General features: G+C 54.7%; 1 protein-coding gene across 2 annotated transcripts in view; it reads right to left on the bottom strand.

Moving 5' to 3' along the window:
* Window positions 1–271: 271 nt before the first annotated feature.
* The window catches only part of CDC45 (cell division cycle 45), a 37,102-nt gene continuing 15,562 nt past the window's right edge, over window positions 272–21,811 (bottom strand). The window contains exons 8-19 of one of the 2 annotated variants that reach the window (XM_014827119.3): window positions 20,961–21,022; window positions 18,674–18,724; window positions 17,167–17,286; window positions 15,222–15,353; window positions 14,869–14,967; window positions 14,116–14,277; window positions 8,859–8,997; window positions 8,693–8,776; window positions 7,182–7,300; window positions 4,051–4,127; window positions 2,014–2,080; window positions 272–410 (exon numbers count right to left, since the gene is read on the bottom strand). In XM_014827119.3, coding sequence (XP_014682605.1) covers window positions 2,016–2,080; window positions 4,051–4,127; window positions 7,182–7,300; window positions 8,693–8,776; window positions 8,859–8,997; window positions 14,116–14,277; window positions 14,869–14,967; window positions 15,222–15,353; window positions 17,167–17,286; window positions 18,674–18,724; window positions 20,961–21,022 — 1,110 coding nt within the window. In that variant the 3' untranslated portion in view covers window positions 272–410; window positions 2,014–2,015. Of the gene's footprint in view, window positions 411–1,873; window positions 2,081–4,050; window positions 4,128–7,181; window positions 7,301–8,692; window positions 8,777–8,858; window positions 8,998–14,115; window positions 14,278–14,868; window positions 14,968–15,221; window positions 15,354–17,166; window positions 17,287–18,673; window positions 18,725–20,960; window positions 21,023–21,811 lie in introns of those variants that run through there. The other variant, XM_070516656.1, reaches the window with a different exon arrangement.

The raw sequence follows: 21,811 nt of genomic DNA, 5'->3' as shown, positions 1-21,811 counted from the left end.
CAGGTGGACAGGGGGCAGTGGTAGGAGGGTGGGCAGAGCAGGTCCTGGCTGGCATCACTAGGCAGTGGGTCAGCACAGCTGCTGTGTGAAGAACTAGGTGCTAAGGGGCCCAGCGTCTGCCTACTGCTGTCCAGGGAGCCTGGAGGCCACCCCCTGTGCTGACTTCCTGCCAAGGCTCGAGGGTGCCCAGGGCACAGGAGCAAGGCTCCCCTGGACCCACCGAAGGCGCAGGGCATGACCAAGCGCTGGCCCTGTGACCAGAGCCAAGACTGGAGCACTGAACCGAAAATAAGCATTTTATTCCATTAAAACCAACTGCTCTGACTCTAAAATTATGTCCTAACTTACAATCCAAATAAAAGCCAGTTAATATAAATAAGGAGGAGGAGGTCATTTCTGAAGAAATCAGACTGGAAAAGAGAAAAAGAGAAATAAGTAAATTTCAAACATTCTGATGTCTCCCCAAATCAAGCAAACTGTCCAGGCCTTCCCTTGGACATGCTGGGCGTTGCTTCTGCGCAGCCTCCACCCCTCACGGGGGGAGCAGGGGGAGTCCATGGGCGGAGGGCCACCCCAGAACTGCCGAGGCACCTGCTGTCCCCACTGCAGCCCCTGGCTGGGTCCAGGCTGCTGTCCGCTTGAGAACCCCCCAAGGCCGCACAGCCCCCAGCACTGTCTCTTTGCAGACCCTGCCCAGCGACCTGTCCAGCCCCCGACCTGAGGTGCCCTCACAGGGTTTCTCCTCTTGCCTAGGGCATCTCCCCTGGTCCCCAGCACACTGCTCCTCATCCTTCCCGGCTGGCCCCTGCACTCTGTCTTGGTGGCAGGACACAGCAGCGCTGGTATCATCACCGAGCGGTCACAGGGCAGGGGTACACCTCAAATGCCAGCCCCACTGCCCGAGAGCCCCACTTGCAACCTTTGACTTGGTCATAAACTTACACCTCTGCCCCCACCTGAAGGCCCTGTGCTCAGCACTTGTTGTCCAAGGGGTGTCAGCCCCATTTCAGATGAGGAAGCAGGTGCAGCCTGGTGAGGTACCCGACAGACCTTGCTGAAGATCCAAAGGGCCTGACCCCAGAGCCCCTCTTCCACACGGGCCCTGTGTGCCCCGGCCCACCCTGAGAGGGCGTGTGGGGTCCCTGATGCCCCCTATGCCATTCTCGGCAGAGCCCACTTGGGCTCGACAGGGGAATGGGTGCCTGCCCCCCTGCAGCTTCTAGCTCACTGTGGGAGTGGGGAGCGGAAAGACCCTGGCCGGCACGAGGGGATCCCTATGTCACAGCCTGGGCTGGGCGTGGGTGCCCACTGTGTGAGGGGCCCTGGGCTGAGAAGTGATCACTAGACACCAATCAGACCCTCCCACCCATTTCCCAAGGGGCCCTTCAAGAAAGAGGTGGCATGTGGGGCACAGGGGAGAGCCCCGGCTGTTGAGCTCACAGTGGACTGTTAGTGACTGCATGCTGGCGCAGGCTTACACAGAGCAGACATTTTGTGATTCTCAGCTGAGTGGCTGCCAACAGCTTTCATCTCTCAAAAGTCAAGTGCACGAGAGCCGGGATAAACGCCTCTGCGGGCCCCAGCCCAGAGCCTGACATGAGGCTGCAAGAGGTAGCAAGGCTCCAGGTGGCCCCCTAGGGGTGCCCTCCTTCCCAGCAGAGCCAGGCGTACGAGTCACTGACACCCAGTCCGTGGTGTGGTCAGGAGAGGGTAAATGCCAGTTCTTTCTGAAGGGATCCCAGGAGCCTAATGAAATTAGCTCCCTCAACAACGCTCCATTGTGGCACTGCCACCAGGCCAGGGACAGACATCCTTGGGAAAAATGTGTTGGCCCCAAATCTCCTCAGGAGTTCTGTTCCCAGGAGCTCTGAAACCCAAGTAGAAGCCTGGCTTGAGAAGGAAAGAAGCAGGGAAACCAAAACGGGGAGGCGGGAGGGGCCCTCTGTGCACTTCAACAGGGTCGCTGCCTGCCGCCTCCAAGGGCCCCAGTGAACACCAGCACCCCCAACTCACCCTCAGGACAGGAGGGAAACAAGTGCATCCAGAAATTTGCTCCGATCTTCTGCTTTCAGCTCAATTACTTAAGTAATGAAAGAAAAACATCTTGTGAGACGGAGGAGTAGGGACAGGAGTGAGAAAAACAAGTCAGAGTATATTAACTCCCTCGTTTCGATCATCCAAGAGTGGAGTAACCTTCCAGCACATTCCAAAATGGAGTTGCCTCCTCAATGGCCTGGAATATTCTGGACTAATTCTCTGTCCCTCTGTATTCAATCCTCAGAAACTGCTGGCTGCCCTGTTGGTGAGGCTGGGGTTGTGGTCTGTGGGGAAGGCCCTCCAGACAGCCAGGTGACCAGCAGTGACAGCCAATGAAAGGGACCTGGGGGATGTGACGACTCAGAACACCACAGATCTGGGCAGAGCCCTGTGCCACGGTGGGGTGTGGGAGGCCCTGAGGAAGGGCAGGAGGTCAGCCTTCTGTCTTGCTCTGGCCAGTCTCTCAGCTTCAGTGTTCTCTTCTGTAGAAGGGGGACATGATGCAAACTGCCCCTGTCCCTGGGGGGCCATGCGGCTCAGACAAGCATGTGGGCCCTCATCAGCCTGGGCAGAACTGGGCCCACCTGGTCCTGTAAGCCATTTGTGCCTCAGGCCATGGCTCTAGAAGCCCCGGGCCCAGCCCACCCAGGCTCCCTCTGACCTCAGGCGCTCCCCTCACAGGGGAGGTCAAATCCTCCCACAAAGCCCAGCCCACAAACCTCCCTGTGCGGAGAGGCCAGGACATCCTGCAGGCCAGCCCACGCCCACCTCTGCTGCTTTGTGGGCATAAAACAGGACTCGGTGGGCTGCTGCTGGAGGTGAACCCACACCACACAGCCGCAGCCTGAGCTGGCCCAGCGAGAAGCTGACTCTGGACAACCGAGGCCACTGGGATGAAGACTGGACTCTGACTACAGTGACTGTCATTGTTAAGGACTCAGATGGTGATGATGCAAGAAAATGTCCTTCCTAAGACAGGGGTATTATGGGCTGAAGTGCATACCCCCCAAATTCCTATGATGAAGGCCTAACCCCAGCATCTCGGGGTGTGACTGTATTTGGATTTGGGGCTTTAAAGAGGTGATTAGGTTAAAGGAAGCCGTTAGGGCGGGCCCTAATCCAGTTTGGCTGGTGTCCTTACAAGAAGAGTACCTTAAGATACAGATACAGAGGGACGACCAGGTGAGGATACAGGGACTCAGCAGCTGTCTACCAGCCAAGGAGAGAGGCCTCAGGAGAAACCAACCCTGTGGACACCTTGATCTCAGACTTCCAGCCCCAAGAAAGGCGAGAAATACATTTCTGTTGTTTAAACCCCTCAGTCTGTGGGACTTTGTTATGGTAGCCTGAGCTGACCTAACACAAGGGGTGAAGTGTCAATATGTCTGTTTTACTTTAAAATCTGTTGGCAAGAAAAAAGCAAATATGGTCAAATGTGAACAGTGTTCCACACTGGCATCTGGAGAAGCCACAAGGTGGTGTGGGGGCCACTGGTCAGCCTGCAGGTGTGGACTCCTAAAGCCACCACCCAGGCCGGGTTCTTCCATTCTCTGGGCTCATGCAACACACGGGTGGGGCCAGTGCCCGAGCCATCACATAGGACCATGCGGCAGCCTCAGGCGGGACCCGTAGCTAGAGATGGTGCCCTTGGGTTGCCACAGGGTCTGCTGCTTGTGTACCCACAGAAGGGGCAGCAGACCCTGATGGGCCAGTCCTCCAGGCCTGTTGGTGAAGTGGCCTCAAGAGATGGATTATAAGGCTGGAGCCAGGTCTGCAGCTCCCTGGGCACCACTTGTTCTCCCTCCAAGGGCCTGCCCTGGGAGCCTGTCAGGGCCTAGACAGGAGGCACAGGACCCTCAGCATGCCTGCACTCCCTGAGCTGCCTGGTGCGGCTGGGCCCAGGGCTGGTTGTGGTAGGACGAGAGGTCTGCTCGCAGGGTGCCTCCAGCAAAGCCAGCTTCCCTGGTTCTGAAGCCAGCGATGACACTGAGGCCCAGCTCAGTGGACTCTTACCTGAGAGGTCGAAATGGTTGTGCAGTGTCCGGGAATTAGTGCCCTCCGCTGCCTTCTCAAACGCTCGCCCAAAAAAGCTGTGGACACACAAGAAGCACACTGGGGACCTGTCCACTGCAATGGACCCTTTCCACGTCCCCAGGACAGACACTAGAGGTGGCCCAGACTCTTCCCCGGCCGCCAGTTCTGCCTGTCGGCACTCGTGCTCCTTCCTGGGCCACTGACCTCTGAGACCTCACCCCTACTCACTGGACAGTCACTGTTTTTCACTGCTGCTCCATACCTGCATCCAGCCGAGCCCTTCTCAGCCTTCAGAGTGTACGTATCCCTTTGCACCTCCCAGGGCTTCATGCCCACTGCCCGGACTGTGGCCTCCTGCGTGCCCAGCAGTGTGCTGGCAGCTAGGGTAGGCAACAGGCAGATGCTCAGTGGGAGCCATGCTGGGCTGGGGGTCTTAGAGAAGACCAGGTCCCACACACAAGGGTGGCACTGGGAGGAGCCTGCAGGGCCAGGCTGCAGCATGCAGCTGGAACTCGGCCCAGTGAGGGCAGGATGCAGGAGCACCCCCAGGTGTGGCCCAGCCAGAGCTGCCCAGAGGACGCAGGCTGGTGGAAAGACAGCCAGGAATACAGACCCACTCCCTGGGGGCTCAGGGCCACTATAGGAAAGGGCTGTCAGTAGAGGGAGAGTGTCATGAGGATGGGCTTTTGGGCCTGTCATGGAGGACAGACAGAGGGGCATGTGCTTTGAGCCTCCACAGCAACTCCCACACAAGACCGTGCCCATCGGTCAGAGCTAACCACTAATCAGCACAGCCACACACAGCGATGAACCGATGGTCAGTGAGGACGCAGGCAGCTGTGGTGGTCCACGGGGGAAGGGCTCCTGGCCGCCTTGGAATCCAGCCCAGGAGCCCCTGGCCAGCTCCAACCTGCACGACTGTGAATCTGAGACCCACAGCAGAGCTCTGGAAAGCAGCTCGGCAATATGGAAGGACTCTTCTTAAAAAAGTCCACTGTCTCTCCCAACTTGCTCCTAAACAGCCTCTGCAGACACAGAGTCATGACAAAGCTCATGGTCAAGTCAAGGTCAAAGCTCATGACAGCAGAGCTGGGATTGATCCAGATCCAGGACCAGTGTCTTCCACGGCAAAGCCCGATGAGAGCTAAATGGGAAAAACAAGGGGCACAGGACACTGAGCGGTCTGTGGCCTGCAAGCTGCCCTGCTGGGGAGCTGGGTGGCGACATCCCACTGCCCACTGTCGCTCAGCATCTGACCAAGGTCACCTCTTGGGATGTGTTGGGGAGCACTGGGCCTGGGGCACTGACTTTGCCTGGGATGCAAAGACATCTAAGGATGGTGAGAGGCAGCCCCTGAGATTAGTCACCAGGTTCTCCATCTGTGCAGAGCATGCAGGGGCAGCAGGGAGAAGCTGGGGGAGCCCCTGAGCCCCTGCCTGCAGGCCGACAGCAGGCCTGGGTGGATAGGGCAGGAGGCAACCCAGCCCTGCTGTAGGAGGTGGGCAGATGCAGGGCGGGGGGGGCCAGAGAGAGGGTTACAAGAGACTTCTCAAAAGTGACAAGCTGTGCACTCACAAGGTTCCTGGCATACTGTCTACAGTAACACAAAGTTGGGACACAGCTCGAACGTCCGACAGGAGACGACGGGCAAACGTCACCTCCACTTAGCAGACTACTTAACATCAGAAGTCACCTTCATAAAGACGTGCACCAAGAAGGGTGATGCTCAGCGAGAAAACAAGACACACACAGTAACCATACCACTGATGGAAGTCCAAATGTGTCTCCTGGACTTTCAACAGAGAAAAGGCTGAGGGAAGACAGGGATCCACGACGCCGCGGCATGAGTGCTGGCAGCAGTTCTGCTGGTTTCTGCTGGGCGGGTGGGGCTGTGCTCTGAGAGGGGACACCCTCCACATGCTACCCAAACCATGGAGGTGCCAGTGAACCAGCTTCGGTAGGGCAGGCAGCTGGGGTGGGCACATCCCCGCACCACACAGGAACTGTCTTGTATTTCAGCTCTCAGAACTGAACTTATAAATGTGTTTGGCACATGCCTAAATTTGAGATCCGGTGAGCAGTGAACTTGACTCTTGGGGATGTGGGTAGGGATCGACACCCTGCCCTGCTCCCCTCAAAGGTCGATGTGAGGCTCAGACAAGATGGGCAGTGATCATTCACAAGGGTTTTGAAGACAATGCGCACAGCTGGTCTCGAGGAACCTTACAGGTGAGGCCTAATTTCTGGGGTGGCTGATCTGAGACCCCTCATATTTTCAGTGCAAACTTTTCACTCCTCAGAAGAGGGTTCAGGCCCTGGGAGGGCTGGGGTTCCCGCCCGAGGCTGCAGAGAGCCAGGGCCCCTCACCACACTTCACTGCAGGCCCAGCCCATCCTCGGGGTGTCTGACCTGGGTGCTCCTGGGGGAGCCAGACACCCTTGCCTGGGCAGCCTGGGACAGTCCAGCTCGGGGTCGGGGGCGGCGCATGGCACATCCACTGCCACCCCTATGCTCCCCTGCACCAGGCTGGGATGGGGGCTACTGAGAGGCCTCAAGTTCACTTAGAGCAAAACCTTAATAACCTGGAGCCCAACACACAGAGCACCCCTTAGTAAGCCCGTGTGCCGGTGTCTGTGGTGCACTTTTAGAATGAGGTCCTGACAACGTGCTACCAGGATCTGAGACACGCCCCGCAGGGGACCAGGCAGGCACAGTTCATGGCCAGCCCTGCCACGTACCAGCCCACCCTCCTGTCCTTGGGGCTCGCCTGCCTCCTGCACCTCCGCAGGCTGGACCTGGGTGCTGCTCACCCGTCGTGTCCTGCTTGGTGCACGTGCTTGATGCTGACCCAAGACTGTCTTCATTGACTCCATTACTCATTTAGGAATGCAAACTAACAGCATTCGGAAGTCCAGTCAAGGGGTAAGGCAGAGGCTTGATGGCTAACCTGCCTCCCACGCACTTAAGCCCTCACAGCCCTGCCTCGTGGTGGAAAAGGCTGTCCTTGGAGTGGCACTGAGGGCAAACATCACCCGACTCAGCAGGGCCCACGGGCCAGTGACAGATCACTGTGGCTCCCAAACTCCCAGGATGAGTGGAACCCAGCTCACTTCTTTCTGTCCGAGCTGTCGGTCTCTGGGGGAATGCCCACCATAGTCACTGTGCCCTGTTCCACGCTCAGGGGGGCAGCCATCACCAAGGGCAGCAACTTGCAGCGCCGGTTCTTTGTCTGCAGAGGCAAAGTGCATTCTCAGCTCGGGCCCTGTGGGGTGAGCACACCGATCGGCGCCCAGGAGCCCTGACAGCGCCAGCCACTCACTCCCCCAAAGCCTCCAGGGCCTTCTTTTCACCAGAGATGCTCAAGTCTCCATGCAGCCGCCCCTAGGCCGTGACACCATGTCCCCAGCCTCTTTCTGTGCCCTGAGCCCAGCCCCACTGCCCCTTGGCTGTTCCCTCCCTCACCTCCCTTAGGTCCTGATGCAGTTGTTACCTCCTCCAGGAGGCACTCCCCAACAACGCCTTCTCCCTCATCTTGCTTCATCTTTCCATGGTGTGTGCCACCACCTGACACTGCACATACTCAGTCCTCGTCTGTCACCCTCGCCAGCACGTGTGCTCCCTCAAGGTGGAGACTTGAGTGTTTCCTTCACTGATGTGCCCACTGCACCCACACCCTACACAACGAAGGTGACCAACTGTCCCAGTTTGTCCAGGACTGAGGGACGTCCTAGGACATGAACTGGGATGGTTGGTCACCCTACGACATCAGAGCCTGGCAGGTGGTGGTTGCTGAATAATCAGATAAATGATGGATCCTGTGAGGTGAGTGTTCGGTCACCCATTTTACAGATGAAGAAACCGAGGCTCAGAGGTCAAATAACCGACCTCACATCACAGGACTAGTAAACGAGGAGGCTGAGATTTAAACCCAGTCTGGACTGGGGACTTGGAGCTCATGTTTTGTTCCTAGTTCATCTTTTGTCCTCACTTGACTGTCTTCATGTAACACTCAGATAATCGTTTTATTGGTCAGTTCAGCAGAGATAATCTCAACCTTCCAGTAAACATCTTGTTTAAAGCCGCTCCAGTATACAGCCTCACGGGATTGTTGAAAGGTGCGGATCATCCTTTCTGCGACCATGCCCAGGGATGAGCCTGACATAGCTGGGTAGGACCCCTGCCCAAATGCCAGCTGAGTTAAGGGGTGTCACGGGCCAAGGCAGAAGGGTGCTAGGCTGTACAGAAGACAGAACTACGCACAGAAAAGGGAAAGTCAGCCCAGAAAACAAACTTATCCTAGGAAGCAAGTCTGTCCTACAACCAACCTCATCTTTCCCTGATCTGCCACAGTGAGTGCAAGCCCAAGCCCCACAGGCTCCATGAGGCTCCCTCTACTCATCTGAGCGATCTGGGTGGTGGGTGAGTGACAAAATCGGAGCTTATGGGAACCAGAAGGTTCCCAGGGGTTAGCTGAAGAAAACACAGCTTAGAAAAAGTGAGGGATTTGTCCAGACCCCACAGCTGGCAAACTGCCACTGATACCCCAAGGCCATCTTCTGGAGCCCAGTCTGAGCACTGCCCGAGTGCCCACCTTCCAGCACCCACCCATGCGGCTCCTCACCGAGCACACAAACGATTTGAGCAGGTGTCTGCTGAGCAGGCTCAGGGATGCTGGCTTGGAGAACAACACCAGGTCCGGAGTGCCCTGGCGGGGAGGAGACAGAGATGGTTAGAGGGGGCCACCAGCAGGCACGGCCCAGTGCCCGTGTGTCCGCAAGAAGCCTGACCTCCATGAGGGAGCAGTAGAGGAAGGGCCCTTGGGAGATGACGAGGTTGGTGCAGAGGCAACTGGCGATGGTCTGCTGCGTGGCTCGCAGCTGCTTCTTGGCGAGTTCCAGGCCATGGTACAGCTTGTCCAGGTTACTCCTGTAACACAGCAGACACACAGCTGCAGCACGGAGTCACACTTAGAACACCTTGTTCCTGCGTCAGGAGGGGGTGTAGGGATGAAAGTTCATTTCTCCCCCTCCTGAGTCTCCTTTCATGTGAAAGGAATAAAAATGTATAAACCCACAGTGATGGACACGAGAAATGGGAAGGGGTGCTGGCACCAGAAGACAGGAGACTGAAAGCCCACAGAGGGAAGACTGCTCAGCAGGCCCTAGCAGGTGCCTGGAGGGCTCTGAGAGAGGAGGGCCTTGGGCAGGGGCTGGGGGAAGGACCAGGGACCCAATCACCTGACAGGTGGATTTTACCCTTCCCCCACAAAAAGGAGTACATTAAAATGAACCCCGTGGTGAAGTGAGGTCCCCAAGCAAAGCCTGTGTACCTAGCAGTTAAGGGTCCCAAAATGTCACATTAACTCCCCGCTCGCCAAGATGAAGTGATGCCTTCCGGCCAGTAGGTTGTGCCCAGAGATTCAGGGTTCACCAGGCTTCCACAGCCCCCCTCTTGACTGTGAAGGACCATCAGACATTCGAGAAAGACCTGTGGCCTGACAAAATGATCCTAAGGAAACAGGGATAATTTGGAGAACAAAAGAAAACTTAACACAAATTCACTCAAAGCCTAGAGGATCAAGTCAAGAAAAGCTTCCTTAACATCAATAACAAGACAAAGACATGGAAAATATAAGGCAAAAGTCAGAGACAGAGTATCTTTCCAGGAAGTCTAGGAGAATAAAAACAGTGATGTATGTGGGGGTAAGTCATAAAGCAGTAGCCCAAAAGCATTCCCAAGCTGAAATACACAGGCCTTGACTGAAAGGGCTCACCTAAAACTTAGTGCAATCCATGAAACAAGATCTGCCCTAGACACGTCACTCTGAGGCTCTAGGACACTGAGAATAAAAGGCCCTGAAAGCTTCTTCAGGCAAGGTGGGGCATAGTCACAAAGAAACAAGAACCAAAATGGCTCAGACTTCTCATTAGCACCACTGGCTCCTGGAAGACAGAGGAGCAAGAGAATCCACATTCAACAGGAAATTACCTTCAACCTTAAATTCTATTTGAGCTAAACCAGCAATCAGATAAGGGCAGAACAAGCATATTGTCAGACATGTAAGAACTCAGAACGTTTACCTCACATGTGTCCTTTCTTTAAAAATGACTCAAGGGGCCAGCCCCATGGCTTAGTAGTTAAGTTCACATGCTTCAGTGGCTCGGGGTTCGGTCCCCAGGCGCAGACCTACACCACTCGTCGGTGGCCATGCTGTGGCAGTGACCCACATACAAAATAGAGGAAGACTGGCACAGATGTTAGCTCAGGGAGAATCTTCTTCAAGCAAAAAGAGGAAGACTGGCAATGATGTTAACTCAGGGCGAATATTCTTCAAGCAAAAAGAGGAAGATTGGCACAGATGTTAGCTCAGGGCGAATCTTCCTCAACAACCACAAAAAACAACCAAAAAGACTGACTCAAAAATTTTGCTCTTGGGGGCTGGCCCCGTGGCTGAGTGGTTAAGTTCGTGCGCTCCGCTCTGGTGGCCCAGGGTTTCACGGGTTCGAATCCTGGGTGCTGACATGGCACTGCTCATCACGCCATGCTGAGGCAGCATCACACATGCCACAACTAGAACGACCCACAACTAAAAATACACAACTATGTACCGTGGGGCTTTAGGGAGAAAAAGGAAAAATAAAATCTTTAAAAAGAAAAAATTTTGCTCTAGCAAAACAAAGGAGTGAAAAAACAAAGACAAGGATCCCAAGAAATGGGAGACCTAAGCCAGGGGCACAGTCCAGGGCCATCAGTGGTGGCAGCAGGCAGCAGGCCTGGAAAGCTGCGGGTCCAGGCTGGGGTCAGGACACAGAGCCCTAGGCTCTCCTGGACGAAAGGTGCTCCGGGGGTACCTGCTGGGAGGAGAACTGGGGAAACTGAATATGATAAAGGAGGCAATTAACAGTTCCAGGAAGACAAAGAGCTGCACCAGAAAGTATGGTACCACTGCACATGATCGATTCTGGCATATTTTATTAGCTCAATGAAGTAACACCATTGATTTTCACCATTTAGAATCAACCTATAGCCAAAGATGAGGTGACTTGCATTCTATTCTCTAATCCAAGATTAAGTGTTATCAACCTTGAAAATGTAAAAATAGATTTCAGAAACTGTGAGGTGTGGGGAAGGAGAAAAGTAGGGATGCTAACATCTTTTTCTTACGCAGTAGGGAGACAAGAGACACTGGCGAGAGAACAAGGCATAAGAATGTTAAAGTTACAAAGCAGCTAAAAATAGTGCATAACTATACCGACAGGAGGGGCAGGAGCAGAAAAGTGGGATGAATGCTCTTTTGTCATAGCAGGAAGTCAGAGACAATGGCTAACAGTGACCCATCAACTCCAGGACAAAGGCGGCAGCATTGGTAATAGTTTTTGGATTTCCTCATATTTCTAGACAAAAATCGACAGAGTAACTACATGACAAAACCAAAAACTAGGACTCACATTTACAACACAATAAGGGAATGAGGGAACACCACAGACTCCAAAATCTAAGCAAGTGGAAAGAGACCACCAACTGGCCACAAGACTGGCATATTGTTGGTGTCAGTGTGGGAGGGAGTAGAGAAGCACTGAGACCTAAGAATGAGGAGAAACCCCAGGCAACTGGGGAACTGTGGCTAAAACTGAGAAGGGTTTAGCCCTGTCCAAGAGCAGATGAGTGCAAGGGCCCGTGGGAAAGTGCAAGGGGCATGGTAAAGACCAGGTGGCCGGGGCAGTCTAGCCCCTGGAAGTCCCACCTGACCGGCCAGAGCTCTTCTCCACACTGGGCCTCTCACTGAGGAGAAAGTGCTGAGAATGGAATCAAAATTGAACAAGATACAGACAATATAGAAAAAGAAAGAGAAGATACAGACATAAACGCACTGGGATTGTAGTGGAGGTTTTAGCCAGGGCAGTCGAGCAAGAAAATGAAATAAAAGACACAGATTCGAAAGGAAGAAGTAAAACCATCTCTATTTGCAGATGACATGATCTTGTATATAGGAAATCCTAAGGAATCCACTAAAAAACTATTAGAACTAATAAACGAGTTACAGGATATAAGATCAATATACAAAAATCAATTGTATTTCTATGCAGTAGCAACGAGCAAATAAAAAATGAAATTAACAAGTCAATTTACAATAGCATCAAAAAATATTTAGGAATAAATCTAACAAAAGAAGTGCAAATTATTCCCTGAAAACTATAAAACGTTGAAAGAAATTAAAGAGGATCTAAGTAAATGGAAAAACATCCCATGCTCATGGATTGGAAGACTTAATATTGCTAAGATACAATACCCCCAGACTTATCTATAGATTCAATGCAATCTGACTTCTTTGCAGAAATTGTCAAGCTGATGCTAAAACTTATATGGAAATTCAAGGAACTCAGAATAGCCCAAACGTGCTACAAAGCTAGAGTAATCATAACAGTATGGTATTGGCTTAAGCTTAGACATATTGATTGATGGGACGGAAATGAGAGTCCAGAAATAAATTCCTCCGCTTATGGTCAACTGATATTCAACATGGTGCCAAATTAATTAAATGGGGGAAAGAAGTCCTGTCAACAGATGGTGTGGGAACAATTGGATGTCCACACGCAAAAGAATTGAGTTGGATCCTTTCCCTACACCAGACATAAAAATTAACTTCAAATGAATCATGCACCTAATGTAAAGACGAAAACTATAAAACTCTTATAGAAAACAGAGGTGTGAATCTTTGTGACCTTGGATTAGGCAATAGTTTCATAGATATGACACCAAAAGCACAGGAAACAAAAGAAAAAAATAGATAACCTGGACATCATCAAAATTAAAAGCTTTTGTGCTTCAAGGAACAACATCAAGAAAGTAAAAAGAAAACCCACAAGATGGAAGAAAATATTTGTAAATTATGTATCTGATAAGGGACTTGTATTCATAACATATAAAACAATTATTACAACTCACTAATAAAAAGACATACAATCCAATTTAAAAATGGACAAAGGATTCAAATATACAATTCTCCAGACAAGATATACAAATGGCCAATAAGCAAGTGAAAAGCTGCTCATCATTAGAATTCTAACACATGCTACAACATGGATGGATGAACCTTGAAAACATTATTCTAAGTGAAAGAAAGCAGTCCAGTAAGGATCACATATTGTCTGATTTCGTTGATACGAAATGTTGAGAATAGCAGCAAATCTATGGAGACAAAGTAGATTAGTGGTTGCCTAGCACTGGGAGAGACGGGGGATTTGGGAGGTGATGGCTAAGGGGAGCAGGGTTTCTTTTTGGGGCAATGAAAATGTAGCACAGTTTAAAAACTGTGTGCTAGGGAACAGGACCAGGAAACCTTAGAAAGCAGGCCCCTAAGTTTTTTAACTCCACACAAAAATAACGGTAGTGGCAGCTCTCTGAAGTTAGAACAGCTGTCAGAATCATGCCTCCTCCTAAAAAGTCAGGGAAACTAAATTCACAAAAACATGAGCAATAGACAAGTACTAAGGTCAAATCCTCTCAGAGTTACCAAGAAAAAGGAGGCGAAGGAGCAGACCAGCATGCCCCTGACAGAACGCACACTACAGACATGCCCAAAGATCCAAACTATCATGTTCTATGTCAAAACAAGCTAAAAGATATTAGAAAAATAATATAAGACATCTCAGGAAGTGAGGTAAGAAAAAAGCAGAAATAAAAGAAAAATAATCGAGATAAGAAAACTAAACTAGAAGAAACACAAGAATAAACACTACAAATAATGCCTTAAGAGATGAAAAAGGGGAAAATTTTACAAATCAAAAGGGAAAAAGAAGAGATGAAAAGGATTCAAGAGGAAGTGGCACATACTGAGGACGGGCAGGAAACGTGTCCTGTGCAGCCCTGGCTCGGGTGGACAGTGGCTCCAATTGGCACCCAAACAGTTTCCGCAGGACACAGTCACTCCCACGCCCCGGGGTGGGGTGGGGGGGGGGGTCCATGCAAGCTGCCTCCCTGGGCAGTGAGGCTGAGGGCCAGAGGTGGCCCAAGGGGATGGAGGTCCACGGTCATGCCCTCTACCTAGAGAGGCTATCCAGAGCCTGGATGAAGTTATCTGTTCCTGAGCTGTCCTTCTCGGGGCTCTCCATTAGCGACATGGTTGCAAAGACCACATCACTGGCCAGGAACTTGTGCTTGAAGCCAAAATGAATGCTGAAAGTCTGTACTCGCATGTCCCTCATCCTGCAACGAGAGGAAGTGATGCGGCTGTGAGGCTGCATGTGCGGGAGTGAGTTCTTCCCTCCAGGCCAGGCCCCCGTGAATGCTCTGCAGCACAGCCTCTCTGGTCAGAGAATGGAGGGGTCAGAAGGCTCAGGCACACCAGCCCTGCAGCCCAGAGCACCGAAGGCCTCCTCCAAAGCTGCTCAGCTGGTTGGGGGCAGGGCGGGAATAAGCTACCGGGCCGGGATGTGTGTGGTCCTCTCCTGAGCCCTTGGATGCCAGGCATGGGTCCCTCAGCAGTGCCGGAGGATGCGGGCGGGCAGAGCTTGCCTGAGCCTGGCCCCAGTCGGCCCTTCTCAGGCCCATTTCCTGCGTCCGGGGAGGGACAGGCTGGGTCGCCCTCAAAGGTCCACACCTTGGCCCCAGGATTTAAGGACTCTAGACCTTTCAGGCACTTTAAGAAGTCTGATTTTTAACCCAAAGGGAACGCACTTTGGGAGAGGCTAGACAGGTCATGCTCATTTGTGTATTCTTGGGGTTTTTTGCGTTATTTTAGGAATGTGGTTAAAGCTGAAGCCTTAAAGAAGCTTAATAAGAAAAATATGTGTTTACCCAAATTTATTTGCAGACTCTTCAATCATCTCCCGCAAATTCTCCTTCAAAGAGATGTCCATGGACTGAAACTTCTGCTTCACCTGTTTCAGGGGGAGACTGGAAGGACAGCAAGTGCTGGTCACACGAGCAACCTGGCTTTAAATCGAGACACCGACGGAGGGGAAGAGCCCCTTGACGGCCCCGCAGGCCAACAGGGGACGCCCTGGTGGGGGCCTCCAGACGACGTTCTCTGATCTCGAGGTGAGGAACTTAGGGCAGGAGCAGGCAGCATCTGGATGATACCGCCAAGTCGGTCATGATGAAGGGGAGGTGCTTTTCCCTTGGGGACTATGGGTGAGGTGGTCACTCACCCCATGTCCGCGAGGAACTCCTGGAGCCGCTTCTGCCCGTGCACCGACCACAGCTTGAACCTGGCCGCAGTGTAGCATGTGTTGCACAGGCTCTCATGGAGGGACCAGTGCTGGTAGAGCGCCAGGCGGAGGCTGGGCCTGCAGTCAAGGAGGCTGTGGCCGCACAGTGACCCAGGGCCTGGGCAGGACACGGCCCCACCCACCCCTTGACGCCCACCTGCAGACTCTCTAGCAGACGGTCAGCTCCACGCGCAGGGCCTGCCTGCACAACTAGCTATCACATGAGTGACCTGGAGCTCTCTGATTTGACCAGTACAGGGAGCTTGTGAGGTGGGGGGCACACACCATTATCCCCATTGCACAACAAGGAAACCGAGGGGCAGGGATTCTGAGAGTCCAGGGACTGTGCTCACAGAGAGCCCTTGTGGCCACACAGGGCTTGGGAGGCCCAATAGGGCGTTGCCAGCCCAGGCGGTCATCCCATCTGCCCCCTGTGTGCTCTACCTAGCCTGCCCTCCCTCCTACTCGTGCCTTTGCTGAGACCCCCTCAGTGAAGGCCTCATCCCCACACCTCTTCTTGAACGTGCCGTTCACCACTCATGGGGCCATGAGCGTGGCTGTGCATGAGGACAGTCCTGCCCCCCGGCAGGCCTTCCCTCCTACACCCCAAGGGTCTCGGCAGGATGCCAGGCTAGCCCTGCCTCCATCCTGAGGTCACAGTGGTGCCCTGCCACTGCTCCTGCCGACACACCGGCCCCCCAGGCCCAGCCTCTGGGCACACAGTGGGCTCTGTCCTCAGTGTTGCCCCTCTCAACAGGACAGCTGCTGTCCTCCCTGCCCACTCCCCAGGCACGTCCTGGGGCCTGCATGTCACGTGTCAGGACCCGGCTCCTGGTGGGCCCCTGTATGCCGGACGCAGCCACCCTCTCTGGAGCTGGGCTGGTCCACACCCAGCACCTATTCCTACACTTGTCACAGGCACCTCCCACCTGACTTGTCCAAACTCACGTTTACTTGTCCCTGGCCATTTTAGCACAGGTACAGGGCAGCACTGTCCCTGCCACCACTCCATCCACCACCAAAGCAGTGACCCTGGCCACACCTCATGCTTGCTGCCACAGTCTGGCCTGAGCCACCATCCTGTCTCCTTGCTCCTAGTCACCAGTCCCGGGACCTTTGAAACACCCACAATTGAACTCAAGTCACTGCTCTGGGCTCACAGAGCCATCAGCTCTGGCCTGTCTGAACTTCAGACCCTACCCATCTCTCCAGCCCCTTCCTTGAGCTCACCTCAGGGCCTTTGCACAGCCACGGCCTCTGCCCAGGCTGTTCCCCCTACCACCGAACATGGCTGAGTCTTGGCCTAAGATGGCGCCTCCCCAAGGTTTTCCTGAGCACTGCCGTCTGAGGGCTGCCTGATCACTTCATCGACACCCACATTCTCCTCGTGAAATGTTGCACTCTGTAATCATACTCTGGCTGGCTTCTTTCCTGACTGGCTTGGCAGCGGTCTGTGAACAGTGCTTAACTGCCTGTACTGCATAGGTGGACCACGGCACTCACCTGCACGGACCTAGCACCAGGCCCACAATTAGCCCTACAGAGATGCTTGATGCTTCTAAACACAGTGCTGGCACTTAGGAGCCAGAGCCACAAAGAGCAGCCAGGACAGAGCCTGCTGCCCAGGACCCAGTGCTTTGCCCAGCCCGGGCAGCACGCCAGGGCCCCTTTACCCAAAGCCTCTCGTCCCATCTGCTGCCTGTCCCAGAGACACAGCAGCCACAGCCACACAACCCAGACCTGCAGCTCTGTGGCAAGAACATGCCACCCATGGGCGACATGGGCTGGGGCCTGCAGAGGTGACACAGCAAACAGCGCACTGCTGAGCAAAACTTCTGAGGGCAGGGGTGCTGCCTGCACCTCACAGCTGGAGCCTCAAGGATACTCGTACTCAAAGGAGATCCGTGTGCAGTCGACGGAGAGGGCGTTCTCCTCATCCTCATTCCGGTGGTTGTGTCGGGACACGTGGCGCTGTAGGACACCAACGTCAGTCACGTACTTCATCCTGGAAGGAAAGCACTGTGCCTGGGGGGCTCCCATCTCCCCTCACATGGAGCCCAGCCATGTGGTTTCCCTCCCTCCCTCAAGGCCTCCCCACTCCGGGAGGCTCAGGGGCCGGCCCACCACATGGCTGTTCCCGTCCAGGACTGAGGAAACTCTGCCACCTCTGCATGGAAACCAAGCAGGACAGTGGCAGCTGTTCCAGGCAGCTGGGGGTACATGAGTGGAAAGAGCTGGAAGGGGTGGGCTCCTGCCCGCCTCCCACTTGCATTTTCCTCTGGGCGGCAGCTGCCCCATCATCACTTGTTTGAGACCTCCTGAGGGTGGGCACTGTGGGAGGCCACGGGGCCACCCGCCAGTCACGGTCAAGTGGACAAACCCCAAAGTGACGAGAATCCACAGCAGAAGGTACAGACCCTGCATAGGAAGTGTTCCTGAGCACAGCGGGAGAGGGGCCTCACTCGAGGGGCGGCCACAGGCCAGGGACCGTGCCTGGTGCTGTGCACACCCCATGCTATCCTTAACAGAGAAGGGGAGTGAGGCCCAGGAAGACGGCAGGCCGGGCCAAGGTGACACATCCAGGAGGCACGCCAGGCCTGAGAATCAGGACCCTCCTGGACCCTAGGCCATACCACAGAACTTGGACAGGCAGGGTGGGGTTGGAGGAGGCAGGAAAGCGGGACACGGGGCTTCTATGAACTGTACGCGGAGGCCATGCCAGGCTCAGGTTCCTGGGACAGGGTTAGCATCTGGGGGTCAAGGTCCCTGTCAATTCCCTTAGAGTCCCCACCTGACAGCCACCAGAGGAGTGGGGACGAAGGAGGGTGCCGGCACCCTGGCCCTCCCCGGTGCCTGCGTTCTGGGGCAGCCCTTTAGTCTACTGTTGGAGTCAGACAGTTGGGGAGCACCAAAGCCTGCCCATTGAGGGGCAAAACAAGATTCAGCTCCATGCTTGCCCTCCTCGCAGCCGTCTCCAGCCCTCTCCTTGCCTTTGAGCTCAGACCCACTCCTCTGGCAGGATGCTCAGGGCCCTCACATCCTCCGACCTGTGTCCGCTGTGCACAGGCCAGCTCTGCGCCCAGCCCTGCCCACAGCACAGGGCTCCAAGGGTGGGAGACTGCGCTCCCTCCTCTCACCTCTGGCTCCACCTGCTGGGCTCCCTGAGGGTGGACAAAGCGTCCACACAAGGTCACACACTACTCTGCCAGAGGTCCCAGTACTAAGCCCTTCCTCGGTGACAATGATGCAGACCCAAGGCCAGCCCCTTCCTCCGTGGGGCTCTAAGGTGATGCTGCCACCCGTCTCCCTACTGCAAACTTGGGTTGTAACAAGCCATGCACGTCGTCACAGAACGGGCTGACCTTGGACAGCCCGAGGGAGTGCGTCCTTACTGGGTGATCTTGTCTTGTACCCATTGGTCCGTTAGTCCAACAATGGCCCACCTGGAAAGAGAGGAGAGGGCAATGGAGTGGTGAACACGGCGGGACAGGCGCCACTCACAGGAGTGTCCTGTCAGCATGGCCAGGCCCAGGCCTGCCCTCAGACAGGTGTCTCCTCTCTGCAGAGTGGATAGTTTACAGGGGGTGATTCAGGGCTCCCAGTACAGTATCACCACTGTGGGAGCTATGGGTACACAAGGAGGGAGATCTCCTGGGACGAGGATGGCAGGCCTGATGTGGGCAGGGCTCCACTTTGTCCTGGCTCTCCACCCACGTCCTGCCACCAAGGGACTGTGGGAGACAGCCACACTCAGGCGCTGGCAGACCCTGGCATGTCACACCACCTCCCTTAGCCCCTCACATCCCCCATCCCTCTGAGATACACCCGCAGTACAGCAGACCCCAGTCATGTCCACATCTCCCTGTCCTTCCCATGGAAAATGGCAGGACACAGTAACAGCATTTAGGCCACTTAAGAACCTTCCAAGCTCCTCCCTCTAAGCTCATCTATTGTGGATCAGATATGGGAGACCCAGGCTGGGCCTGACCTCCCTGGGATCATGGCTGGCCCATAGCAGGAGTGCCCAGGACCCCAGGTGTGGTTAGTCATCCCAGCTGTGATCCCCTTTGGTCCCCAGGTGCCATCCTTCAAGATACCCCTACAGGCCCACAGCCAGGAACAGGCAGGGATGCTGCATGCAGAGTAAGATGGAAGAGGCCCTGGAAGGTTCACCTTTTGGGGGGCAGGGTGCCTGAGTACCCCACCACATCCCCCAACACAATGCCCCTTCTGCCTCAGAAGGATTTCCTCAGAAAAGGCTACCTTGGTGTGGGGCTGGCCCAGTGGCCAAGTGGTTAAGTTTGCTTGCTCTGCTTCACTGGCCCAGGGTTCGCTGGTTCGGATCCTGGGCATGGACACACTGCTCATTAAGCCATGCTCTGGTAGCATCCCACAGAGAAGAACTAGAATGACTTGTAACTAGGATATACAACTACGTGCTGGGGCTTTGGGGGAAAAAAAGAAGGTTGGCAATAGATGTTAGCTCAGGGCCAATCTTCTTCACCAGGAAAAAAAAAAAGAGCCCCCCTGTCCCCAGTTGTCTTCCCTGACCAACTCCACCTCCTCCCCACATTCCATGTGTGCATTTATACCAGGTTATTTTGCATTTGTCCTTATGCCCTTTCTGGAGTTTTCTGGAGGCATTTCACAGGGGTATATCCGGACATCACCGCTAACTGGAGGAGCTCACAGTGGGTGGGATGCTGAAGGCACCACTGAGCACACAGCAGGCAACCACTAAAGGCTCCCAGATGATGATGTGGCTTGCACGTGCCCATGGCTATAGGGCCCGTGACAGGCTCCCACCTGGCCTTACTGCAGGAGCCCTCAACGCACAAACCAGCCCTGTGTCAGGGTGCCAGGGCTGTCTGTCCACACTGTGGAGGGGACCCGAGATGAGGGCTGAGCCTGCTGCCGAGGATGGCGGGTGGACATGCACCAGGCATCAGCCTGGGGCAATGACAGAGCCCCCTGGGCCTAGCCTTAGACAGTGCCCAGGCCCTGCCCTGGCCCCAGCTGTCCTGAGGCCCTGCATCAGAGCAGGCGTTATAATCCCCATGCTGGGGAGTCAGGGCCAGAAGGGGCCTTGTGAGACCATCATGCTGCAGGGGAGAAAACCAGGATCTGCAGGTGAGGGCTGAGGGGGTGGAACAGGCCAGACCTACGGTTTCTTCACTCAGAAAGACTCTGCAGGTTTAGTTTCTAAACCAACATGAGTCACAGCACATTGGGAGTTTTACAGCACCCAGCGGGCCGAGGGTCCCGCTGCAGTCCATGCGGCAAACCCTGCAGCCAAATGGCTCTTCCTGTGTCAGGTCTCACCACGTGCCAGGGCTGCCAAGACGTCTAGAAAGGGCTGCTTCATTTAAATCTCATGCTCCTTCTGTTTCCCAAATGTCCTGGGCAGCAAGGCTGAGCAGCAGGGTGGGAACGGCGGAGCGCCCCAACCCCGCTCCGACCCTCTGCACTCTGCACCCCGCAAGTTTGCGTGCAGCCGGGAGCCTACACTTAGGAAGACCAGAGCCGTCCACATTCCCAGAAGGGGGCTGTGCCTGATGTTCCTGGTGCAGACCACATGGTGACGTCTCCCTCCAGACCCTGCCCTCACTGTGGGAGGACAGAGCTGCCGAGAAGGTAGCCAGCCACATGTGGCACTGACCTTGACTGGGGCCTACATACCATAGCATGTCATTCAGGTCCTTGGACATCATCCATGCCAGGTCGAACATCACCATGGCTGACTGCAAGAAAGAGAGAAGCCTGAGGCCAAAGGCAGTTGTGCTCATGGAAAGAGCGCACGCTGGGGCTGGGCACACAGCTGGGCCAGACCTGCTTGGAGCTCTGGCTGAGCCCCTGCAGATTGAGGGTCTGCCTGGCAAGGGCCCGTGGGTGGACTCCAGGCTACACCAAGGGAAGAAGACGGAGTAACTCAACTGACCCACACCGTCTCCTCTGCTAACTCAAGTCAGTACTGTGTGCACACTTCATCATGTAGCTGGGAGGGCGGGGCAGCCAGGTGCAGTGCTAAGCGGGGGCCTCCAGACATCTCATTGGGTGCCTCAGTGATGCCTGAGGGAGGCACTGAAGCTGGGAGGTTGGGGACCCTGTCATCTGCATGACCCTGCTTCCACATGCTCCTCCTGGCTTGCTGGTGGCCTTGCACAAATCCTGAGAAAGCCAGGTGAGACAGGGCCTTGGTTCCAGTTACTTGGACATTAAAGAGGAAAGGGCCTCAGGACCCCCTAACAGGACTGTCGACTGATGGAAGCATCTAACTTCCTGTGAGCAGAGGGTCTGGGTTTTGGGAGGAGACGAGGACGGAGGATCAATATCTCGCTTGAAGACTCTAAAGTTCCCTTAGCTGTGAGATGCTGGGCTGCCCACCAGGGAGGATTTCCAAGGGAACCATCCATGTCTCTGGCCAGCACCTGCCGTCCCACCCACACCTTCTCAGAGTGAGCACCATCCAACCCACCCACTGCTCAGAATTTCCCATGTGCCAGGGCAGAGCAGAGAGGGTAAGAGGATGG

This window comes from Equus asinus, chromosome 8, assembly GCF_041296235.1.
Source record: "Equus asinus isolate D_3611 breed Donkey chromosome 8, EquAss-T2T_v2, whole genome shotgun sequence".
Classification (NCBI taxonomy): Eukaryota; Metazoa; Chordata; class Mammalia; order Perissodactyla; family Equidae; genus Equus; species Equus asinus.
This window is presented reverse-complemented; position numbering and strand designations above follow the sequence as displayed.